Raw genomic sequence first — 23,734 nt, forward strand, 5'->3', positions numbered from 1 at the left:
CAGTAAACCGAGGCCCCGTCTGCCCTCACAGGGCAAAATATCCCATGGCCACTATCTCAAAGACGAGCAGTGGAGTTCTCCCCGGCGTCCTGGACAATATTTATCCCTCAACCAACATCACTAATACAGACGATCTGATCATTATCACATTGCTGTTTGTGGGAGCTTGCTGTGCACAAATTGGCTGCAGCCTTTCCTCCATTGCAACAGTGACTACACTTTAGAAACACTTCACTGGCTGGAGAGCGTGTTGCTGTGTCCTGAGGTTGTGAAAGGCACTATATAAATGCGACTCTTTCTTTACTTATTTAGATCGCAGCAGAACAGGGAAGGTGAACATCAGCCTAACCAAGATTTCCTCATGGATTCCAATTCCCAGCTCGTGCTGGTTACTGGTACCTCACAGCTTCTATATTCTGTGAAACCTTTCTGTCATTTCTTTCGCTGTGTAAACTCGCTTCAAAAGAAGAATTGATTCTTTACATTCCCAATATTCCCCTCTGTTCTCCCCCCTCCTCCCCACCACCACAAGTGGTCTCCTCCAGCAGTAACTCCATGGTGCCCTCTTGTACCCCGCCCAGTCAACCTTCATCTGGCAGGATGTAAAACCATCAGGGGCAACACATCCGTGCCCAATCCACTTCCATTCCCAATCCACATCCGTGCCCAATCCACTTCCATTCCCAATCCACATCCGTGCCCAATCCACTTCCATTCCCAATCCACATCCGTGCCCAATCCACATCCGTGCCCAATCCACATCCGTGTCCAATCCACAGCCGCGCCCAATCCACAGCCGCGCCCAATCCACATCCATTCCCAATCCACATCCATTCCCAATCCACATCCGTGTCCAATCCACATCCATTCCCAATCCACATCCATTCCCAATCCACATCCGTGCCCAATCCACATCCATTCCCAATCCACATCCGCGCCCAATCCACATCCGCGCCCAATCCACATCCGTGTCCAATCCACATCCATTCCCAATCCACATCCGTGCCCAATCCACATCCGTGCCCAATCCACATCCGTGCCCAATCCACATCCGTGCCCAATCCACATCCATTCCCAATCCACATCCGTGCCCAATCCACATCCGTGCCCAATCCACATCCGTGTCCAATCCACATCCATTCCCAATCCACATCCGTGCCCAATCCACATCCGTGCCCAATCCACATCCGTGCCCAATCCACAGCCGCGCCCAATCCACAGCCGCGCCCAATCCACAGCCGCGCCCAATCCACATCCATTCCCAATCCACATCCATTCCCAATCCACATCCGTGCCCAATCCACATCCGTGTCCAATCCACATCCATTCCCAATCCACATCCATTCCCAATCCACATCCGTGCCCAATCCACATCCGTGCCCAATCCACATCCATTCCCAATCCACATCCGCGCCCAATCCACATCCGCGTCCAATCCACATCCATTCCCAATCCACATCCGCGCCCAATCCACATCCGTGTCCAATCCACATCCATTCCCAATCCACATCCATTCCCAATCCACATCCGCGTCCAATCCACATCCGTGCCCAATCCACATCCGTGTCCAATCCACATCCATTCCCAATCCACATCCGTGTCAAATCCACATCCATTCCCAATCCACATCCATTCCCAATCCACATCCGTGCCCAATCCACATCCGTGCCCAATCCACATCCGTGTCCAATCCACATCCATTCCCAATCCACATCCATTCCTAATCCACATCCATTCCCAATCCACATCCGTGCCCAATCCACATCCGTGTCAAATCCACATCCATTCCCAATCCACATCCATTCCCAATCCACATCCGTGCCCAATCCACATCCATTCCCAATCCACATCCGCGCCCAATCCACATCCGTGTCCAATCCACATCCATTCCCAATCCACATCCGTGTCCAATCCACATCCATTCCCAATCCACATCCATTCCCAATCCACATCCATTCCCAATCCACATCCGCGCCCAATCCACATCCGCGTCCAATCCACATCCGCGTCCAATCCACATCCGCGTCCAATCCACAACCGTGTCCAATCCACATCCATTCCCAATCCACATCCATTCCCAATCCACATCCGTGCCCAATCCACATCCGTGCCCAATCCACATCCGTATCCAATCCACATCCGCGCCCAATCCACATCCAATCCACATCCGCGTCCAATCCACATCCGTGCCCAATCCACATCCGTGTCCAATCCACATCCATTCCCAATCCACATCCGTATCCAATCCACATCCGTGCCCAATCCACATCCGTGCCCAATCCACATCCATTCCCAATCCACATCCATTCCCAATCCACATCCGTATCCAATCCACATCCGTGCCCAATCCACATCCGTGCCCAATCCACATCCGTGTCCAATCCACATCCATTCCCAATCCACATCCGTGCCCAATCCACATCCGTGCCCAATCCACATCCGTGTCCAATCCACATCCATTCCCAATCCACATCCGTATCCAATCCACATCCGTGCCCAATCCACATCCGTGTCCAATCCACATCCATTCCCAATCCACATCCGTATCCAATCCACATCCGTGCCCAATCCACATCCGTGTCCAATCCACATCCATTCCCAATCCACATCCGTATCCAATCCACATCCGTGCCCAATCCACATCCGTGTCCAATCCACATCCATTCCCAATCCACATCCGTATCCAATCCACATCCGCGCCCAATCCACATCCAATCCACATCCATTCCCAATCCACATCCGTGTTCAATCCACATCCATTCCCAATCCACATCCGCGCCCAATCCACATCCGCGCCCAATCCACATCCATTCCCAATCCACATCCATTCCCAATCCACATCCGCGTCCAATCCACATCCATTCCCAATCCACATCCGCGCCCAATCCACATCCGCGCCCAATCCACATCCATTCCCAATCCACATCCATTCCCAATCCACATCCATTCCCAATCCACATCCGTGCCCAATCCTCATCCGTGTCCAATCCACATCCATTCCCAATCCACATCCATTCCCAATTCACATCCATTCCCAATCCACATCCGCGTCCAATCCACATCCGCGCCCAATCCACATCCATTCCCAATCCACATCCATTCCCAATACACATCCGCGTCCAATCCACATCCGCGCCCAATCCACATCCGCGTCCAATCCACATCCATTCCCAATCCACATCCGTGTCCAATCCACATCCGTGTCCAATCCACATCCATTCCCAATCCACATCCATTCCCAATCCACATCCGCGTCCAATCCACATCCGTGTCCAATCCACATCCATTCCCAATCCACATCCGCGTCCAATCCACATCCGCGCCCAATCCACATCCGCGCCCAATCCACATCCGCGCCCAATCCACAGCCATTCCCAATCCACAGCCATTCCCAATCCACATCCGTGTCCAATCCACATCCATTCCCAATCCACATCCGCGTCCAATCCACATCCGCGCCCAATCCACATCCGCGCCCAATCCACATCCGCGCCCAATCCACAGCCATTCCCAATCCACAGCCATTCCCAATCCACATCCGTGTCCAATCCACATCCGTGTCCAATCCACATCCATTCCCAATCCACATCCATTCCCAATCCACATCCGTGTCCAATCCACATCCATTCCCAATCCACATCCGTGTCCAATCCACATCCGTGCCCAATCCACATCCATTCCCAATCCACATCCGTGCCCAATCCACATCCATTCCCAATCCACATCCGTGCCCAATCCACATCCATTCCCAATCCACATCCATTCCCAATCCACATCCGTGCCCAATCCACATCCGTGTCCAATCCACATCCGTGCCCAATCCACATCCGTCCCCAATCCACATCCGTGCCCAATCCACATCCAGCATGGATTGCTGAATCAGGAGCAGGAATCCTGGCCCACCTATTAACAGGACACACGCCCATTGTGGCAGGTTTGATTTGCTCTGGAGGGTGGCGGTGGCGTAGTGATGGCGTAGTCACTGGACTAGTAATCCTAGAGGCCCAGGCTAATACTCTGGGGACATGGGTTCAAATCCCACAGCAGATGGTGAAATTTGAGTTCAATTAATAAATCTGGAATTTTCTTTTTAAAAAGCTAGTCTCATGGTGACCATGAAACCATTGTCGATTGTTGTAAAAACCCCATCTGATTCACTAATTCCCTTCAGGGAAGGAAATCTGCCGTCCTTACCTGTGACTCCAGACCCACAGCAATGTGGTTGACTCTTAAAGTGCTTTCTGAAATAGCCTTATAAGCCATTCAGTTGTATTAAATTAATGGCGATTAGGGATAGGCAATAAATGCTGGCCAGTGACGCCCACATCCCATGAACAAATAAAAAGAGAATTGCTTAAATGAGAAAGGAGCCTGACTTGACTGACATTTCTGGATTCCGAATAAAACTTTAATTTATTGGTTTGAGTCACAATTTCAATTCACCCAGGTGAAACTCTATAGTGATCTATAGGTATTCCACATTGAATAACATGTTATTTTGGGTTACAATTAAATACCTTGTTATTTCTACCTGCCAATTGATCTTCCTTGTCTGTATAAATTTGTTTCTAACAAAAAAGACTCATTTAGTGATTTAGCCTGATCACCATGATGTGTCAGGGAGCATTTTCCATTCAGCTGAGGTTTGGGGTCACTGCTAGTAAACCACCCTATTTCCACGTGTATATCACAATGGTACAAGGGTCATTGCCTATCCTGCCCACATATTTCACTCATACAGTTAAGTTACAGTCCTAGGAAGTGGGAGGTTTACTTTTGCCAGTGATCAGCACTGGGAAGAAGTCAAATTCTTTGTAGTAATGTGTTCCTTGTACCCCTGTTGATGAGCTTCTTGATTAACTAGGAGATGCGATGAAGAATAATCAGAATGTAGGAACATCCTGAGCTAGAGACGACCATTGGGATCGATCTGACTGGTTCAGGTTGGGAGGAAGTATCACATCAAACAATACTTGTCTCAATGCTTTAACTCTCCCTTGAAGTTGCTGAAACACTCACACCATGGGCTCTTCCGTTCGTCCATTCCAAACATCCTCCACTCTCTGTGTCAAGGAGTTAGGTCAAAATGGTTTCATTCACCCTAACTTTAAGGATGCACCCCTTCCCGTAGAATCTAAGACTATCTTATTGGCGTTTATCTTATCTATACACACAATGCATCTTTACGTCTTGGCTTTCCATCCACTTAACAGGTTTTGGACCATTCCGACAATACATCACTAACCCGAGCTGGGCTGCAGTTCAGGTACTGAGGCCATCACAAGAGTTTTATTTACATTTGTTTCCTTGATAGCTCATTGGTGTCAGCAAGTCTGAGTCAGAAGGTTGTGGGTTCAAGCCCCACTCCAGAAAATCTAGACTGATACTCAAGTGTATTATTGAGGGAGTGCTGCACTATCAGAGGTGCCGTCTTTCAGATGAGGCATTAAACCAAACCTTGTCTATCCCTCTCACCTGAGCAATGGTTTGAGGGTCAAATATTGGCCAGGATATTAGGATAACCACCGCCGTCCCCCTTACTGGAATAGCGCCATGGGATTTTTATGTCCTCCTGAGGGGGCAGAATGGGCCTCGATTTAACATTTCATCTGAGAGACAACACCTCTGACAGTGCAGCACTCCCTCAGTACTACACTGGAGTCAGTCTGGATTATGTGCTCAAGGATTTGGAGTGATACTTGAACCCCCAACTTTCTGACTCAGAGGTGAGAATGCTCCCAGTGAGCCATTGATGTCGTCTATTGGAACATTCATTCAGTGATTTATTTGGTTTTCCAAACTCTCTCGATCTAACCCTTGTGTCACTGATCTGCTCTGTCTCTGAAAGGAGTCCAGTGTGTATGCTGTAAGCAAACCATGAAAGTTCAGCTTGTTTAGAACTTAAGGCCAGTTTTTGTATTTTTTTTTATGTGTATATGAAAACATTTGTGAATTGTTTTAAAACAGTTTTTTGTTATCTTTGTGATGTTGCACTCACTAAGACTGATGGGGTTTAGTTGCAGCAGACAGAGCTGTACTCACCTGCAGTGGAGGTTTACTCCCCTAGTGAGGCACAGCTTCAAGTACTATCTAGACTCTATCTTTTCTCCGCTGGTCCAGTCTCTTCCCACCTACATCCGTGACTCTTCTGACGCCCTACGTCATTTTGACAATTTCCAGTTTCCTGGTCCCAGCCGCCTCCTCTTCACTATGGACGTCCAATCGCTCTACACCTCCATCCCCCACCAGGATGGTTTGAGGGCTCTCCGCTTCTTCCTGGAACAGAGGCCCAACCAGTCCCCATCCACCACCACCCTCCTCCGCCTGGCTGAACTTGTTCTCACATTGAACAACTTCTCCTTCAACTCCACGCACTTCCTTCAAGTAAAAGGTGTCGCTATGGGTACCCGCATGGGTCCTAGTTATGCCTGTCTTTTTGTGGGATATGTCGAGCATTCTTTGTTCCAGTCCTACTCAGGCCCCCTCCCCCAACTCTTTTTCCGGTACATTGATGACTGTATCGGTGCCGTTTCCTGCTCCCGCCCCGAACTAGAAAACTTTATCAACTTTGCTTCCAATTTCCACCCTTCTCTCACCTTTACATGGTCCATCTCTGACACTTCCCTTCCCTTCCTCGACTTCTCTGTCTCCATCTCTGGGGATAGGTTGTCTACCAATATCCATTATAAGCTCACTGACTCCCACAGCTACCTCGACTACACTTCTTCACACCCTACCTCCTGTAAGGACTCCATTCCATTCTCCCAGTTTCTCCGTCTCCGACGCATCTGCTCTGATGATGCTACCTTCCATGACGGTGCTTCTGATATGACCTCCTTTTTCCTCAACCGAGGATTTCCCCCCACTGTGGTTGACAGGGCCCTCAACCGTGTCCGACCCATTCCACGCACCTCTACCCTCACCCCTTCCCCTCCCTCCCAGAACCGTGACAGGGTTCCCCTTGTCCTCACTTTTCATCCCACCAGCCTCCATATCCAAAGGATCATTTTCCGCCATTTTCGCCACCTCCAGCGTGATGCCACTACCAGTCGCATCTTCCCCTCCCTTCCCCTGTCAGCATTCCGAAGGGATCGTTCCCTCCGCGACACCCTGGTCCACTCCTCCATTACCCCCACCACCTCGTCCCCGTCCCAGGGCACCTTCCCTTGCAATCGCAGGAGGTGTAATACCTGCCCATTTACCTCCTCTCTCCTCACTATCCCAGGCCCCAAACACTCCTTTCAGGTGAAGCAGCGATTTACTTGTACTTCTTTCAATGTAGTATACTGTATTCGCTGCTCACAGTGTGGTCTCCTCTACATTGGGGAGACCAAGCGCAGACTGGGTGACCGCTTTGCGGAACATCTCCGCTCAGTCCGCAAGCAGGACCCTGAGCTTCCGGTTGCTTGCCATTTCAACACTCCCCCCTGCTCTCATGCTCACATCTCTGTCCTGGGATTGCTGCAGTGTTCCAGTGAACATCAACGCAAGCTCGAGGAACAGCATCTCATCTACCGATTAGGCACACTACAGCCTGCCGGACTGAACATTGAGTTCAATAATTTCAGAGCATGACAGCCCCCCACTTTACTTTCATTTTTAGTCATTTTTTCTTCCTTTTTTTTTTGCATTCCTTTTTACATTTTTTGCATTTATTTCATTTCATCTCAGTTTGTTCAGTTTGCTTACCCACTGTTTTTTCAGGTTGTTTTTCTTCAGGTTTGCACTTGCTGATGTTCTATATTCAGTATATTCACACCTAATCTGTACTAATGCTTTGTCTTTCAAAACACCATTAACATATTGTTTGCCTTTGCTCCGTGACCTTTTGGTCAGCTATGTGGCCTGGTCCAATCTGCACCTTCTCCTTTGTTATCTCTTGCCCAACCCCCACCTCACTTGTTTATAATCTGTGACTTTTCTAATATTTGTCAGTTCCGAAGAAGGGTCACTGACCCGAAACGTTAACTCTGCTTCTCTTTCCACAGATGCTGCCAGACCTGCTGAGTGAATCCAGCATTTCTTGTTTTTGTTTCAAGTACTATGTCTTTTTGGCCATGAACTTGAACGAACAAGTCTAATTGATGTTGCTGTTGTCAGGGGAAATTTTGTTAAGAGATGGAGCCTGAGGTCACAATCCTTTCTAACCCTTTAGGTGCTGATTTTGACAATAAGATGATGTGGTTTTCCAATTAATGATTCTCTAATCTTTATCTCTTTCCTAAGATCAACAATCACAAGCTCCCTCCTTACCATTATCCAACAATTATAGCTCTGATTCATTTTCTCTTTCCTCTTGCTGCCCACGGGTACCTCACTCAAGTGACCTTTCTTCTTGGGTTAGCCAAAGACAGTGAGTGGCAGCAGGCTGTTTGACCATGAGGGCATCGCAGATTGAGTTTAATCTTTTCACTCCACCAAGGGCACTGGAGAGTCATCAGGAGCCTCCGTTCTTGCTGCTATTACCTTCCCCTAGCCCAAGGGAATAGAAACCAGTGGGAGCGTCCTTTACTGCTGCCTCAGCTGAGATCAGCTCCCTGGCTGAGGACGAGGATTGGGTATGGGTGTGATGGCCACTCAGCAAGGCAGTGTAAGGCTGCCAATGACTATGGGTTGTATCTCAGCTCAGGTCCACCTCTTCAGGAGAGGAGAGGAGAGGACAATTAACAAATTTATAATTGTTACTGACGTTAACCGTTAATTCTGTTAACTTCTAATTCTGGTCTCGTGTATCGCTGATTTTAATTGCTCCTCCGTTGATGGCCACACCTTCAGTTGCCTTAGCCTCAAGTTCTGGAATTCCCTCCCTACACCTCTCCACTTCACCTTTTTCTTTAAGGCACTCCTTAAAACCTCCCTCTTTGACCAAACTTTTGGTTATCTGACCTAATATCTCCTTTTGTGGCTCGGTGTCATACTTGTTTTATAATGCTCCTGTGAAGCACTTTGGGAAATGTTATCATATTAAAGGTGTTATATAAATATAAGTAGTTGTTGTAATAACATTTTACCTCTCTAATTCCCTAGGAGCTGAAGAAATTAGGCCTGGGTGAGAATGTTCGACTGGAAACTGTGGAACTGCCTGTTCACTACCAGCGAACCCGAGAGCTAGTGACCAAGATGTGGGAAGTCCAAGAGCCACAGGTATCTTGTTTTTGGAATTATAGTGACACTGGGCTGACAGCAGTCACTGGCCCACTCGAGTTACACTGAACTGAGGGGGGTGGGTTTGAGGAAAAAAAAAATCATATCCATCCTGATCGATGTCTACTGGTCTCTGCTGGAGACAGCATGCACATGCATGTATAGGTGCATCTGTGTGGGTGTGTCTCTCTCTGTCTGGGTGAACAATGGGCAGGATGTCGATGGGCTGGGCTGTGATGTTACTCAATGGGCTCATATGAAGAAGGGTGAGGTACCAGAAGGCAGCTGATACCCAAGGAACCTGTACACCAATAAGAGTCAGAGCTATCAGGAAAAGTGGGTAGACAACTCGGTGGGGTATTAGAGATCCAACTTTACGTTCTGTGACAAAACACTACATGATTTGGGCCTGAATTAATCAAGTTCTATACTTCATATTTCGTTAAGCTGGCTGTCCATGTTGGAGTCGCAATAGCATCGAAGACGATTATTCTTGAACAGCTCGCCAAGAATCACGGATACAAAGATCATGACATATGTGGCTTCTGTCCAGTGGGAAACTGCTGCATAGAAGGAGGTCCAGAGAAAATCGAATCACTAATCAACATGAGAGCTATCTGTAAAAAATTATCATGGTTTGATATTGGCATCATTCATTCAAGGGATGCAGGAAGGTAAGCAACAGAAACAAATACCTCAATACTTCAGAAATCCACCAATTCTTTAAAACCTTTCACGTGCAGCAATTAAATCAAGTTTGCAAATGAGCTGATAGTGCATTTTAGAAAGAGAATGTGTCACTCTGTCCAGCCCACAGCCTGAAGGCACAGACTCTCATTGGAGTACATTTAGTGACCGATCCTCATTCTGGTTTCCCATCCACGGCCTCCTGGCTGTGAATTGCAGGCTGAGTTGGGAATCAGTGAAGTCCAATTGTCTTTTCCTGCTCTATAGTAAGGGAGTGTGATTGGGAAGGGAGGTTTATCCCAGTTTCCACACAGAAACTCAAAAGGGGCCTATTAAAATACAACTATTGGGCCTAAGCTTTTTCTAGTCCTGTGGGAAGCTACCCAGTTTCCACTTGGTAACTACTACAGTGAGGATTCGCAGCCACAGACTTGTGACTAGTCACCTTGTAGGGGGAATCATAGACACAGACCCATGTCCCATCACTGTGTGGGGGAAATCAGACACAGACCCACGCTCTATCATTTATCTAAGTCTAGAGAACCCAGGAAAAAGTTGCCAGGAGCCAGGCTTGCAGAACCCTATGTAAGGTACTGGAATGTGAATGAAAACCCAGCTACAGGAAAGCTGCAAATACTGAGTTTCTTAGAAATGTTTATCTGATCGTCTTTAACTGACTTAAAAAAAAATGTCCTTAGGTATCTTTGTGAATACGCTTATTACCTTTCATTGCACCATGGCAACAGGAAAGCTGGCTTCATTCATGTCCCTCGGCTGAGTAACGGACTTACAGTGGAAAGGCTGGGCAAGGTACTACAGCTGATTATACAAGAGATGTTGGGACACCTGGAGACAACACCCCACAGAAAGCAGTTTTTGTAAAAGTGCTTGGAGAAGGAACTGTGAATCCCCTAGCCTACACACACTTCCTCCAGCCTCAATCCTCACCATTTTGAGATTAAGACTCATTGGTACTGTCTCCCTACTCTCGCAGGATCTCAAACCTTCTCTCAACTACTTCCTTGGTCGTCCCTTCCTCACATGATCTTAAGACATCTTAAACCCAAGCTAGACGTCACCTAGCCACTGTCCCTCTTCAACATTGCTACCCTGCACTTAGTTTTTCCCCAAATCGCTCATTTAAAAAATAAACCTGTTCAAAAGTTTTTAAAAACTCCCAGTTCCCTGGATTCCTCGGAATTGTATCATCCCAAAGTCCTTCATATGGTGTTTTAACATAGTGCAATACAGAAAGAAATTTCATTCCTACAGCACCTTTCATCTGTCTGTCCCAAAGCGTTTTACAGCCAATTAATACTTTTTGGAAGTGTAATGCAAGATATGTGCCAGTCAATTTACAGACAGCAAGCTCCCATAAACAATATAAGCAGAAAATCTATTTTTTTTTTTTAGTGATTTTGGTAGAGAGATAAATATTCGTCCAGGGCAGCAGGGAGGATTAGTATAAATGGGTGGTTGATGGTCAGCCCAGACTCGGTGGGCTGAAGGGCCTGTTTCAGTGCTGTATCTCTCTATGACTCCCCTTCTCTTCTTTGGAGTAGTGCCTTGGAATCTTCTACATCCATCTGAATGTGACAGATAAGGGCCTCAGTTTAGTGTCTCATCGAAAGACGGCACTTCAGACAGTGCCGCATTCCCTCAACAATGCACTGCACCGGATGCATTAGCCTGAATTATGCACTCAAATCCCTGGAATGGGGCTTGAACCTGCGACTTCCTGATTCAGAGGAGACAGTGTTAACCACTAACCCACAGCTGATACTGTTGAACGACTGGTCCTGTTTTATGCACCAAACTACTGTTAAACTTTGTGTTAGTTGTGACTTTGTGAGACAACATGCCTTAAGTTATTTGGATCAAGGGTTGCTGATAACTTGTGTGATTTGTTAACTGTGTTTACATTTGAAGTGCTGAACTTTGCTCCAAATGCTCTTGCATCAAACTTGTAACATTCAGATTGTGACAAAAAATGCCAAAAATGAATTTCTTAGCCCATGATTGTTAGAATAATAAGTTTTACTATTTAATACTAAAAAAATAGCATTAACACATTAACCAAATCCCTTTTGAGGGAAATGTTGAGTTGCAGATATAGCTCCCTCTGATGGCACAGTGAGTAGCTGAGTTGTGGACCGAGTGTGTTTCCAGTTTGATCCCGAGTCTGCACTCAGCTGGATAATCTCAACTGGCCTCGAGTTAATGCAGCTGCAAGTGTGTGTGACCTGAGACAGTTCTAGATTCTCCAGCCAGGGGAAACATCCTCTCCAGCATCTACCCAGTCAACCCCAATGGGGCAAATCAGTCCATTGGTGGCTCCATTGTTGGACATTCAGTTTGGCCAACACACTGTACAATTGCAGAAACACTTGTAGGAAGATCCCAAAGAGAGAGAGAGGGAGACAGACAGACATAATAACAGCAAATCATCAGATTTTTTCTGCATACAGATTTTATTTAACTTAAATCTTGTACAGTAACTACTAGAAAAAGCCAAGTAAGAAGAAACCTAGAATTGCTTTAGCTTGAGCCGGTCAAAATAGACAAGTTTTTTTCTTTTTTTTCCTCTCGAATGAAAAGATTTCATAATATATCGAAATAACAGGAATAAATCCTTACAACAGAATATACAAAACATTTGAATTTTTTTTAACCAACGAGTCAAATCTCCATATAAACACAGGAATTGTATGAATAATTTACACACAGCAAGTCTTTTTTTTGTATTTAACAAATTGGCCATCTTTACTGCTCAATTTAAAAAAAATAATCATTTAATAAACGACTTGTGGGGTAGGGAAAGGGGAAAACCATCCTTGCAATATGCCATCTAAAGTGTTCACTTTTCCCTCCTGGAGGTAGTAGTAATCTCTGGCCAGTCTTAACTATTAGTGTCTGCATTGAACTGTACAATGAGTGTTTTTAAACCATTAATATACAAGGACACGAATTGCGGATTTGAACACCACCAGGCTTAGATACAGAGCTTGACTCATGTCCATTTCTGCACGTCCCTCGTTTTCTGGAGAGAATTGGCCAGAATTTAGAGAACCTACAGCACTATCTGTCCCCACGCCCCCCCAAAGAAAAAAAAGATATTCTCCAGACTTCCATTCCAGACCACACGACTGAATTCCTCTATATTCTCTTAGTATCATTCTAGTGTTGTGCAGAAATTAAGTGCCTTTATTCATTTACTCCTTCATTTCAACCTGAACAGAGAAAACAGATAATAGCATCTCGTTCTGGCCAGCTCTGTATCGCAACCGTTCCTCGTCTGGAACACACATCCGTTTCTATACACTCCAAACAAGGTGTTCCCAGATGGCTTGTGGAAAACCAATCCTACCTCGCTTAAAAATCGAAAACCAAGACTCGTGCTTCAAACAAAAAGTACCAAAAACTCCCCAGCTCCCATCACTGTATCACATCAACTGCAATCAAGTCACAGAAACAACACTACACTTACACAGAAACGTGTCTCAGCTTTGCCACTACTTGGGTTATCAATGGTCATTTACCCCTTGATGCAGGTAATTTGTTGCCCCAAAGATATCTCTTTTTACCCGAAATGTTCCTTTTTGAATATTCAGAAGGTGCGCCAGTTTAGTTGTGCAGACCCACATTTGCACCACAACAAGAACACCACAAGCTGCCATCTGTAGTTCCCCTCCCTGTCTCCTTTTAAGCCTCAACTCTTCTGGAAAAGAAAAGCATCCTCAGATCCTACGTTATCGGACCAGTTGATTGGGGTATTTGTAACACTTCAGAAACAATAATGAATAGCCAATATGGTGGTGTCATCCTTGCATTTACTTATACCAGCACAGGAACACCTTTAACTGATCTCACCATCCTTTTATTTTAAAACTTCAATGGTTATGTTCTGGGCTCCAGTCCACCACTGTCACCAGCAACACCCCCATTAACTTGGAGGAAAGGACAAGCTGGGTAGCCAGATGACTTGGTAACCATTGTGCACACCACTCAGATTGGCTGGCCTAGGAAAAGGGAAGGAGGCTTCAATGGCTGCCATCCATGTTTTCAGGCTTGAGCATTTGGTTAACAGGAATTGGGATGTGGGGTTAGTTGGGCCCCATCCATACTTCCCTCCAAAGGCAGACAAATACTTGCACAAGAGAGATTTTAGCCTGTGTCCTAAGCCCTTGGTGAAACTGCTCAAAAAAGAATTGGTGATCTAACCAGACTCTTTCGCATACACTCTGCTCATTAGCTGTCTCTCTAATAGAATTTTCTCTCTACCTATAATGTCTGTCACTCTCCCTCCTCTCTTGAAGGCACTGAATCCATTTGGGTCCAGGTCCACAGGTTCCTAAATCCCTCTTGGGCCGTGCCATGTGTGAGCACAAATAGTTCTCTCAGCCAACTCCAATATAGTAGTCATCTAAACTCTACATGAGTGCGCTTTCAGTCAGGGAGACCGGACTGATCATCTTCCCCCACGTGCCCCCCCATCTCTAGACCAGGGGTGCAGAGGACATTTGTACTGGCCCCCAATTGCCAAAGGCACTTTTCATTTTGGCAGTTGAGTTAGATAGCAAGTTGGTACAGGATCCTGCTTGGCTGGTCTATACTTGAAAGATACCTACAATGGGCACGATGTTTCTGCTTTCCCTGCCCTGGTGAAGGCACAGCTATCAAACAGAAAGGATCACAGACAAAAAAATTAACATACCCGTAAACTACTAGCAATAACAAACTCTGAAAGGTTTGCTTTACTCTAGATTTTAGCAGATCAGAGAATGTTGTTTCAACCATACACCACAACAGGTCCCAAATACACTAAAATGAAAGAGGATGGCACACCTTTCCGTTCATTATTTGCATATGTACACTTTATAAGATTTGATCCAATCCGTTCTCTTGGTTGCAATTTAACTTCAAAATGGTTCAAACCAGTAGCCCTTGAGGTAACGTATTACACTCCCAGTAACAGCACTGAATTAAGATTGTCTTGGCTATAACTCTGAACTCAGCAACCCTACTAGGACAAGTTGGAGGAAACCCCAGCTAGATTACAAGATGCACTGGCAGAATTACTCCATTTTGGAGACAGGGAAAGAAGATGGATTTAGGCAGGTGAGTCCTTCCTGATTTCAAAGTTTATTACCTAGCCAGCCAATAAGGAGTGGTGCTTATGAGGGTGCCTACAGATCAATTACTTTGTCCCTTGGCTGAAGGTGGACAGTGCAGAAGCAGGATGGAAGATGAGGACCAAATTATTTGTGATCTTTCTGTTTCACGTCAATTGCACTGAATGAATGCAGTATCAGAGACACCCAAATCATACAGCAATAACATAATTCATTTTAGCACTTAAAAGCACTGATCTGATCTGGGTTAGACAAGGCATTATGCCTGTAAGATTCCGAACAAACATTACACCATAGGACAACACTACAAAGTGTATTATATAATATTTTTTGGACAAAACTGGATTGGTTTTCTCAACCATGCTGGTATTTACCTTGAGGTATCCCTTCTGTTTGGCCTAATATACATTAAGATATCTTAGTAATTTCTATTTGTTACAAAAATTATGAAAAGAATCCCCATAACATATATTTTCCTTAACTTCCTGCTGATTCTCAATTTTTTTTTTTAATATATATATATAAATGTTCAATAAGCCAATGAAATGAAAACAGTGGTGGTATATCCTAAGCTGCTAATGACAAACTTTGTTTGGGGCCATGTCTCATTGAATGTGACTGTAGTCGGGTGGTCATGTGAGGTCAGTCAATGCAGACAGACATTCTGAGGAACTGATCAGACCATATTCTTAAAATTAAACTTTCACTATAAACTGAGCCACTGCACAGAGGTGCCACTGTGTATAAAAGGTCAGGCCTCCCATTTTCTCAGTGGTTGTGTCTATGTCGTTGTGTTATTCATTCTGGCCATTAGCTTCACCCCATCTCATTGAAACAATCTTGCCCCAATATAAGAACACGAAATTCACCATACCAGTTACATTCCACAACCCCAAAAACAACCTAGGATAACATAAGATGCACAGAATAATTTTGAAATGGATCAAATGCTTACACTTGCACTAACTCCCACAACAATAGGCTCTGATGGCATCAATTGTGGTCTGATTGCAAATTGGGATGTAATGCAGACCAGATATGCGCGAGTGGGGCAGGGAAGAAAAGGGAGATGACATCTGTACCTGACCCACACATAACTTGAGTCAGCTTCATCAATCCCTTCTATTTAAGTATCAGCCTTGGCATATGGAAAGAGTAGTCTGGATGATAAATCTAAGAGCTACCAGTTTTCAGCACAGGATGTGATGGCACAATTGGGCTATCTGCTTCTGGAACTGACCCTATAATAACTATGATGTTCGCCCATGTTGCATCTATGACCAGCTCTCACTTGCTCTTGATATCCCTAGAATTATCCCACTATCCATGTGTTTTGATCTTTGGTCTGTTGTGTGATACAGCTTTGCAGCAGGAAAATACCTTTTTTTGTATATAAAATGTTTTTTGCAACAGCCATTAGGTTCTTTAAGATCAACTGGATTTCTGCACTGAATATAGCACTGTGTATAAAGAGATCTGAAATAAAAACTGAAAACCCACAAACACTGGAAACAAAAACAGTTAACACTGTAAATACATAGTCAGTGTCTGTGAGAACAAGAACGTATCTGTATCTTCTGCTCATTGCTGACTTCAGCTGCCATGTATTTCCAGCATATTTTTGGTCACTGTGTTTACCAATATTGCCAGTACAATGCAACGTCAGTGCAACACCATACTTTTGGGTAGCTGGGCTTGCAAGGAACTTCCTACGCTCAAGTCTCTGTCCATTTCTGTGCTGGGTGACCGCTCAGGTATTCAAAACTATTATGCTGATTCTGCTTTATCTTGGACTCTGAGTAACTAATGCCTGTTTTTGCGCTTGTGCTGTTAAATCTGTCTCCAAGAGTCTTTTATTAACAATAGGGAGCCAGGTATAACGGAGTAAATGATCACCAATATCAAACTGGCTTACTTGTCCAGGAGACAAATGAGTGTTTGAAAATCTCACCCACATAAATGAGCTTTATTGATGTTTTTTTCCCCCTCTCTCTGCCACTCCTAAAGCATGTTTGTTACCTCAGAGTAAAGCTTTGAGTTCACTGCATCAACACCAGGTGCCTCAACACCTTTGTGGGTCAGCTGAGAAAGCTGAATGTTGTAAGCTGTTCAAAACATGGGCATCACAGCCAAGCCCCAACACACTGTCACTCGAGTCGCTGCATAGTGACCAAGAGCAGGACCCTGGCTGCATAATGACCAATCAGATCACTTGTCCTTGTGGTTTACTTTCAAGCAGATTTACTCATGAGGAGCAGCTTTTCTTGTTCAGATGCTGACTGACCTTCCTGCATTTGGAGGTTTCTTTCTGTTCACGCGTTAAATTCATTTAATACAAGCCTCAATATACTGTTGGAGGCATCAATGGACTGACGGCCAACTCTTTTACATGATCTCATAACAGGTCATCGACCTGAAACGTTAACTTCACAGATGCTGCCTGACCTGTTGAATATTTACAAAATTTTCGGTTTTTATTTCAGATTTCCAGCATCGCATTTTGCTTTCGCTTCTCTTACATAATATTCCTTTTCGTGCTAATTGATCATGGATAGTAACCTCTCTCAAATAAATGGCTTAAAGTCTCTGTTGAAATAGCTGAGGAAGGCTTCACATTTAATGTTAAGCTAACTTCAAGGCTACAGCCTCCATCAGGTGGATATTCAATGAAAATATCAGCCTCAACTTAACAGGCGTACTGTGACTTTTTACCAAGGAACACATGTTGAAATATTGTCAACAAAAATATGTCAGCTTAGCACCAGGCCTCTTGTGGACTGACTCCAGGCCTATTCTCAATGTACTAGAGACAACAGCTTTTGAGAATGCCGAGGCTTTGTGCAAGCAAAACGGTTAGTCTGATTGACAAACAAGGGACGCAGCCCAAATCAAAACTTCATACAGTCCATGAAACATGGGTCCCTGTTAGAAATACACACAGAAAAATCTTTTACAGGGACCCTCCCAATTCAGTTTTATAAAGATTAAAGTTTGCTCATCCCCCATGTAGATGCTACGTACAATTTCAGTCGGCCAACAAAATGGGACATGGTCCCTTTAACGAGCTTGGACCACACCAACAAGCCATTTCCTAAGTCAGTCACAAGACAATATGGTAATGAAGTGCTTTCAATGATCTATATGATGCTAAGATGGCCACAATGTTGTTAGTGATTTTTAAATTTTTTTTTTCTTTCTAATACAGATTGCATCTATTGATATTGTAAATCAGACAGTTTAACAAACATTCGTAACCAGCTGTGATCTGAGGGTCTACGGTTGTGATGATCAATATGTGCGATGCGGAGGAAAAGGTTGCTCAGTCAGCAGGTCACCAGTTTCATGTTCAAACCCAACCTCCCCCAGCTGAGAGAAGGCATTCAATTTTGCTTTTAGGGGCCCTAGTTCAAATGCACGGACAATTAATTCCAAAAATCCAGGGATCATTGGTAGCCTCATTAACTTACTTTGCTATTGTTCCGTGGCTTTGAACGGCAATTTAAAAAAAATTTGAGGCCTGTATCCTGCTGCATGACAGCAAAAATAGCACCTCTTTCCTCAAGAGATTGACTCCAGCAGAGGTGCGTTCTCTGGTAGTTGACCTGAGGAGCCACTATTCTTCACACCCTAGTCCAGTCGGTGGGGATCAATGGGCTATTTGATCATGGAGGGCATCACATAGCCGTATAAATGAACTCTTTCCGGGGGAGGTGGTGGGGGAAGGAGAGTCACTGGAACCCCACTGAGAGATAACTAAATCAGCACTGAGCTAGGATTGAATTGTGCATGTGCCTCATACAACAGTGTATATGCCCAGAGAGCCAGAAAAGAACCCACTCAGCAGCAACACTAACCATAACAAATTAACAAAACAACTTTACCATTTTTAAACTGACTGAACAATGCTGGAAAAATCAGTAAAGCTGAAAATTCAATATTTAGGTTTTTTTTTTTGAAAAAGGGGGTAATCTGGGCCAAACACAAAACTCTACAAGTATCTGGACCACCCACAGAAAATTCTATCTCAATCACACCCGAACAAACTGGATAGATGCTCCTCGATCGAGGGCGCTGGGAGGGGAGGGAGGTGGGAAATATTGCAACAGCCCTTCGAACAAGGATTGCTTCGGATAGCTTGGACTGAGCCGACCATCACAATTGCCCTGTTTTAGATTATTGCTGTCTTAACCCGTTATTGTAATGTTTAATTTGTGATTATCTTCCTCCCTCAACACTCCATTTCTGGGGCTGATGGCCATTTCTACATTGGAAATCCACTTCTCCTGGAGCCAGCTGATTTACTCCAATCCAACAATGACTAAAGTTGATACTCGTAAAATCTTTATTGTTCCATTGTTGTGCTCGAGCTGAGGTATGTTGTTGGTGATGAGGAATGGAACACCTTTCACTTACAACATCAAGACCTCTTGAGTTGAGATCAGGTGCAGGATACTTCCTCCATACTTCTTGGTCAGGTACAACAGGGCTCAGATGCAGAGTAAAGCTCCCTCTACACTATCCCCAACAATGTGCCTTAGCACAACCTCAGAAGAGTGCCACTTACAGTATCAGTACGGCATTTGCACACTTCCCACACCAGCCGTCCTGAAGTGTCTTTGAGCAAGAGTTTCACTTTGGTGCTGTGACCAAATGGCCACTGGGAACAGGATTAAATCTTTCCAAATTTCTTTTTTTGGAGGACCTGTGCATACAGAGACTTTAATCCCATTGCTCTGGGCTAAACCTAAAGCTGCAAAACTGTAGTCTGTCCTGTGACCTGAACCGAGTGTGAGGGACAGCTTGATTGTTCCAGTCCCAAAGAAATTTAAAATACATTTTCTCGACTCTGCATTATAGCATACTAGGGAAGAAATGTTTACCTTGCAGCTAAGGGGTGCAGGATACCAGCGGTCAAAACAGTTCAAATCCTTCCACTTGTTGCAAGGCAGACTGAACTAGGCATTAGGGAGTGTGCTGACTGCATTTATGGTCACATAGCTCCAGTGTTGGACAGGAATCAGCTTGCAACAGGCCAAAGATTCAGAGCAGTAAAGCCACCTGTTGGATACCCCTGCCAGTCTGTTACTTACAATCCTCCCTGTCCCAGCTGCTGGGCCATCAGCCTGGAGTCCAGCTCTTTCCAGCCCAAAGCTGAGTCTATATCCTTCTCCCCCACCCCCACCCCCACCCCAACCCCCACATGGTGACATCTGGGATCAAAATATTCTCAGTAACCTCGAAGAAATCAATTGGTCAGTGATGATCTCTTTGTTGTGTATGCAGGAAATGTAGTGAAGTAAACAGAATTCACCTGCCTCTGGCAACAGGCTTAACTAATCAAGGTCATAGATTCTGAGCATTTTAGTTTACACTTTGTCAATAGTTTATGGATTTAAGTTAACAGGCAACAAATGGGGTGGCTTTATTGTATAGCATATATTTAAACATTGAGACACTTTTCCAGCTTATTTAGATCGCACAAGCACTGCCTGATGCAGTGAATGGAAAGGGACTGTGCAAAGGGCTTGTGATCCACTGGGGTACCCGTTAGTTACAAAGTACGGATAAACAGATCCGATTGACTTGCTAGGTTTTAAGTAATAGTGAATCTGGCCATTGCACTGACAGTGTACATGGCATAACCTGCAGCTCAGAGAATCTCCCACTCCCCAGGCACAATGGGATGGAGGTGGGGCCCGGGGAGACATCTACCTTTGCTGTAACTCCCTCTTCTGAGCACACCTCCCACTGAAAACAGACCCATGCTGACTTGCAAATAGGAAACTGCTTCTACAAAATATTGGCAGAAATGAAAAAAGAATTGGTGAAGCATTTATTTTGGGGGCAAGACCGACCGCTGAATCTCCACTCCCGTAAGGGAGGAGGCGCTGAAAAGTGTACCAGTGAAATGAAAATGAACAAAATGTAATGTTGACGCTTTCTCCCCCAGTGACCAAAAATAATGAGCGTAAAATATGAAGTGCATGTGCGCATCAGCAGGATACTGCAATAGTTGCCATGGGTACCGGGCATTCTGATAAGACAACAGATTCATGACAGACATGAGGGATCCAGGCAAATGCAGTAGGTTCAACCTTGATGCCAGCTTATGTTTGTAGTGATTATCTGTGGTGTCTATCCTTTAACCCTTCACCCCCACAAAGCTGGTGACCTCAGTAAACTGAGCAACCTGTCCCTCTCCAAAGAATTTAGTGTTTGTGGTTTGTGGATTGTTGTTGAGGTTTCCCGGATACTGTACTGTCTCTCAGATTGCTGAATGCGAGATGTATTTTATATATAATATATATAAAAAATAAGAGTGAGGTAGATAAATGCTTAAAAACATCAACAGAAAAAAATTGTCCCCCTGTCAGGTAACATTTAAAATACAACTCTTCTATCAGTACTGATTTCAATTCGGGGCATTTTACAGTGATCTTAACTGATATTACAAAATAAATTAAAAAAAAATCCTACATAGATTACCTTTTAATTAACAGAAATCCAGAATAATGCTATGGGACAGTGGCAAAAAAAAGAAAGCCAGGAACTATTCTAGGAAAGGAATAGCCAAAAAAAACACTACAAACTTTAATGTTACCTCTGGTCGCAAATATCAGTCTTTATCCATTTGCATTTTTTTTTGCTATTGTACTTTAGTTAACTTCCTTCCAGTCCAGGTGGGATTGGAAACATGCTTTAAACAAAAGCCCCCTCACAGTTGTACATTGTCTCCAACTTTAGGACAGTGGAGAGTACAAGCAAGCCTCCAGGCCAAACCAACCACAAATGTTGGCATTTCTGAAAACACTGGTGTTAGCATTTGCTAATCGCAGCATCAACCCCACCGACTTGGCAGGGATTTAAATAAGCGGCACCACACCCCCATCTCAATCCCCTTCAACAGTAAAAGGGGAAGTATGAGGAAAGTGATGATGAAGCATAAATCAGGAGGTGTCGGTTGCAAAACCTCTGCATCTTTTTGTGGTATTCTCTCAACGGCTGAGGAATGGCAGTGGGAACTTGCGTGGGGGGCAACTTCACCCAGAACATCCTGGAAAAATTTGATATCCTGAGATCAGGAAAGGGTCAGGGCACTTTCAGTTACCCTTTAGCCATATGGTGAATGTGGACCCAGTCACAATAACGTTAAGCCTTCCACTGTAGGCTAAATAGCATGTATTTATTACTTGAAATTCTACCTTTCCTGATATTTAGACTTCACTGCCTCTTAATATTTGAGTTTTGGTGTTGCCAGACATTTTTAGCATGAGTATTGGGCTGGTTATTACCAGTGCTCTACTTTGGCAAGCTGATATATTTATTAATAGCCATTGCTCCTGATAGGTTGCCATTAGCATGAAGCAATCACTTCAAATCATACAAGCCTAAAAACAAGAACTCTGCAATGCCAGATTTTAACAAAGCATAGAGTCAGTTAAATGGACAACACGGTCACCACAAAATAGCCGCTGTCCGGCCTGCTGAAGCCTCATTCTGTTAACAATCGGAAAAAAGATAAAAACCTGGACAGAAAAGAGTTAAAGATATGCAGCCAAAAATAAAAAAGCTTTTTGTCGAAGTTGAGCTGTTGGCATAACTTTTGGTTAAAAAAAGCCTGGGTTTTTGGGGAAGGAAAGAGCAAACTATTTCTACATATGAACAAAAATTAACATGGAAACACTGAGAAAGACATGTACTAGTATTAAACTGTTTGACCTGAGTATATTTATTTCACGCCCTGTACTGATTCAGACACAAGTTTTCAAAAAATGTTTCTGCTCGGCTACGCTGTAATCATTTGAGGAAAAAAAATGGTTTGTACTCATGCACTGAGCTAAGGTGACACAAGTAACAAAACGTAAGGAAAAGTCTTCAGGTTTTTCTATTTTTTTTTTAAAGAAGGCAGAAGTTCATGGTGACTGCACAATCGGAACCATTAACAGGAAGAAATAAAAGTCAATCTGAACTGTTGTACAAAGCATTAAGAAACTGGTGAAGGAACAAAATGGAAGGGGCAGTGGGGAGGAGAGGGAGGAACAGGGCAGTAGACCTGAAGTTAAAGTTGATTTTATCTCCAGAGTTAAGGAAAAAAAAATAGCAGCTTTTCTTTAAAGACAGATGGATAATAAACCATAAAAGTTATAAAAGTGACACAATGAGTATCCAAAGGATCAATGGTCAAACATAGAACTGCAAGACCCATTCACTAGAATTCTAATATAATAGCACTGAACACGTCAGAGAATACTTAGCACTTAACTGCTCCTTTAAGTCTTTCTTTTCTCTCGCTGTTTTTCTCCCCACACACACTTGCAAGAGGCTGTGTCCTTCTCAATCCTTTTCTCTTTCCACTCGCCTCGCCATGAGTTCGTGGATTGGGCCCTGTCAAGTGATCCAGGACATCTCCAATGCTGTGTTCTTCCAATGACGGCGTGCAGTTTTTGTCCAACTTTGTTTTAACGTTTTGTTAATCCCAGTGTAGATTGATGCAACAGGTTGGTCAATGAGAGGTGCATGTATGTGTGTGTGTGTGTGTGAGTGTGCGCATGAGAGCTGTGTGTGTCCGTCTTTCTTCCGCTGCTCAGCGAAAGCACTTGCTTTTTTTTCCCCGTCCTTCTATTAGTTGAAATACATTTTTAATAAAATTATTTTTTTCTTTCAAATTTTGGCAAAATTTGGCAGCGGTGTGAGATGGTTACACCGGAGACACTCTCTCGGACCCAGAACAGAAATGCACTGCAAGCTCTCCAGAACATAGAACAATTGTT

The 23,734-nt window shown here is 44.4% G+C and overlaps 2 protein-coding genes across 2 annotated transcripts in view; one reads left to right on the forward strand and one right to left on the reverse strand.

The window, feature by feature from the left end:
* The first annotated feature begins 316 nt into the window (after positions 1–316).
* Positions 317–12,133, forward strand: pgpep1l (pyroglutamyl-peptidase I like). The gene is made up of 5 exons (XM_068015543.1): positions 317–395; positions 5,214–5,266; positions 9,028–9,144; positions 9,592–9,818; positions 10,530–12,133. The coding sequence occupies exons 1-5, from the start codon at positions 362–364 to the stop codon at positions 10,711–10,713; spliced, it is 615 nt and encodes a 204-aa protein (XP_067871644.1). The 5' UTR covers positions 317–361; the 3' UTR covers positions 10,714–12,133.
* A 10,855-nt stretch (positions 12,134–22,988) lies between these two features.
* Positions 22,989–23,734, reverse strand: part of igf1ra (insulin-like growth factor 1a receptor) — a 235,637-nt gene continuing 234,891 nt past the window's right edge. Inside the window, exon 20 of the mRNA XM_068015541.1 lies at positions 22,989–23,734. This exon is cut by the window's right edge and continues 817 nt beyond it. The gene's annotated coding sequence lies outside the window, so the exon portion shown is untranslated.

This window comes from Heterodontus francisci, chromosome 35, assembly GCF_036365525.1.
Source record: "Heterodontus francisci isolate sHetFra1 chromosome 35, sHetFra1.hap1, whole genome shotgun sequence".
Taxonomy (NCBI): Eukaryota; Metazoa; Chordata; class Chondrichthyes; order Heterodontiformes; family Heterodontidae; genus Heterodontus; species Heterodontus francisci.

Coding starts and splice junctions, on each gene's coding strand:
- pgpep1l (XM_068015543.1), top strand. CDS start 362: ATGGATTCCAATTCCCAGCTCGTGCTGGTTACTG. Junction 5,267..9,027: donor CGAGCTGGGCTGCAGTTCAG/GTACTGAGGCCA, acceptor CTAATTCCCTAG/GAGCTGAAGAAATTAGGCCT. Junction 9,145..9,591: donor GGGAAGTCCAAGAGCCACAG/GTATCTTGTTTT, acceptor TATTTCGTTAAG/CTGGCTGTCCATGTTGGAGT.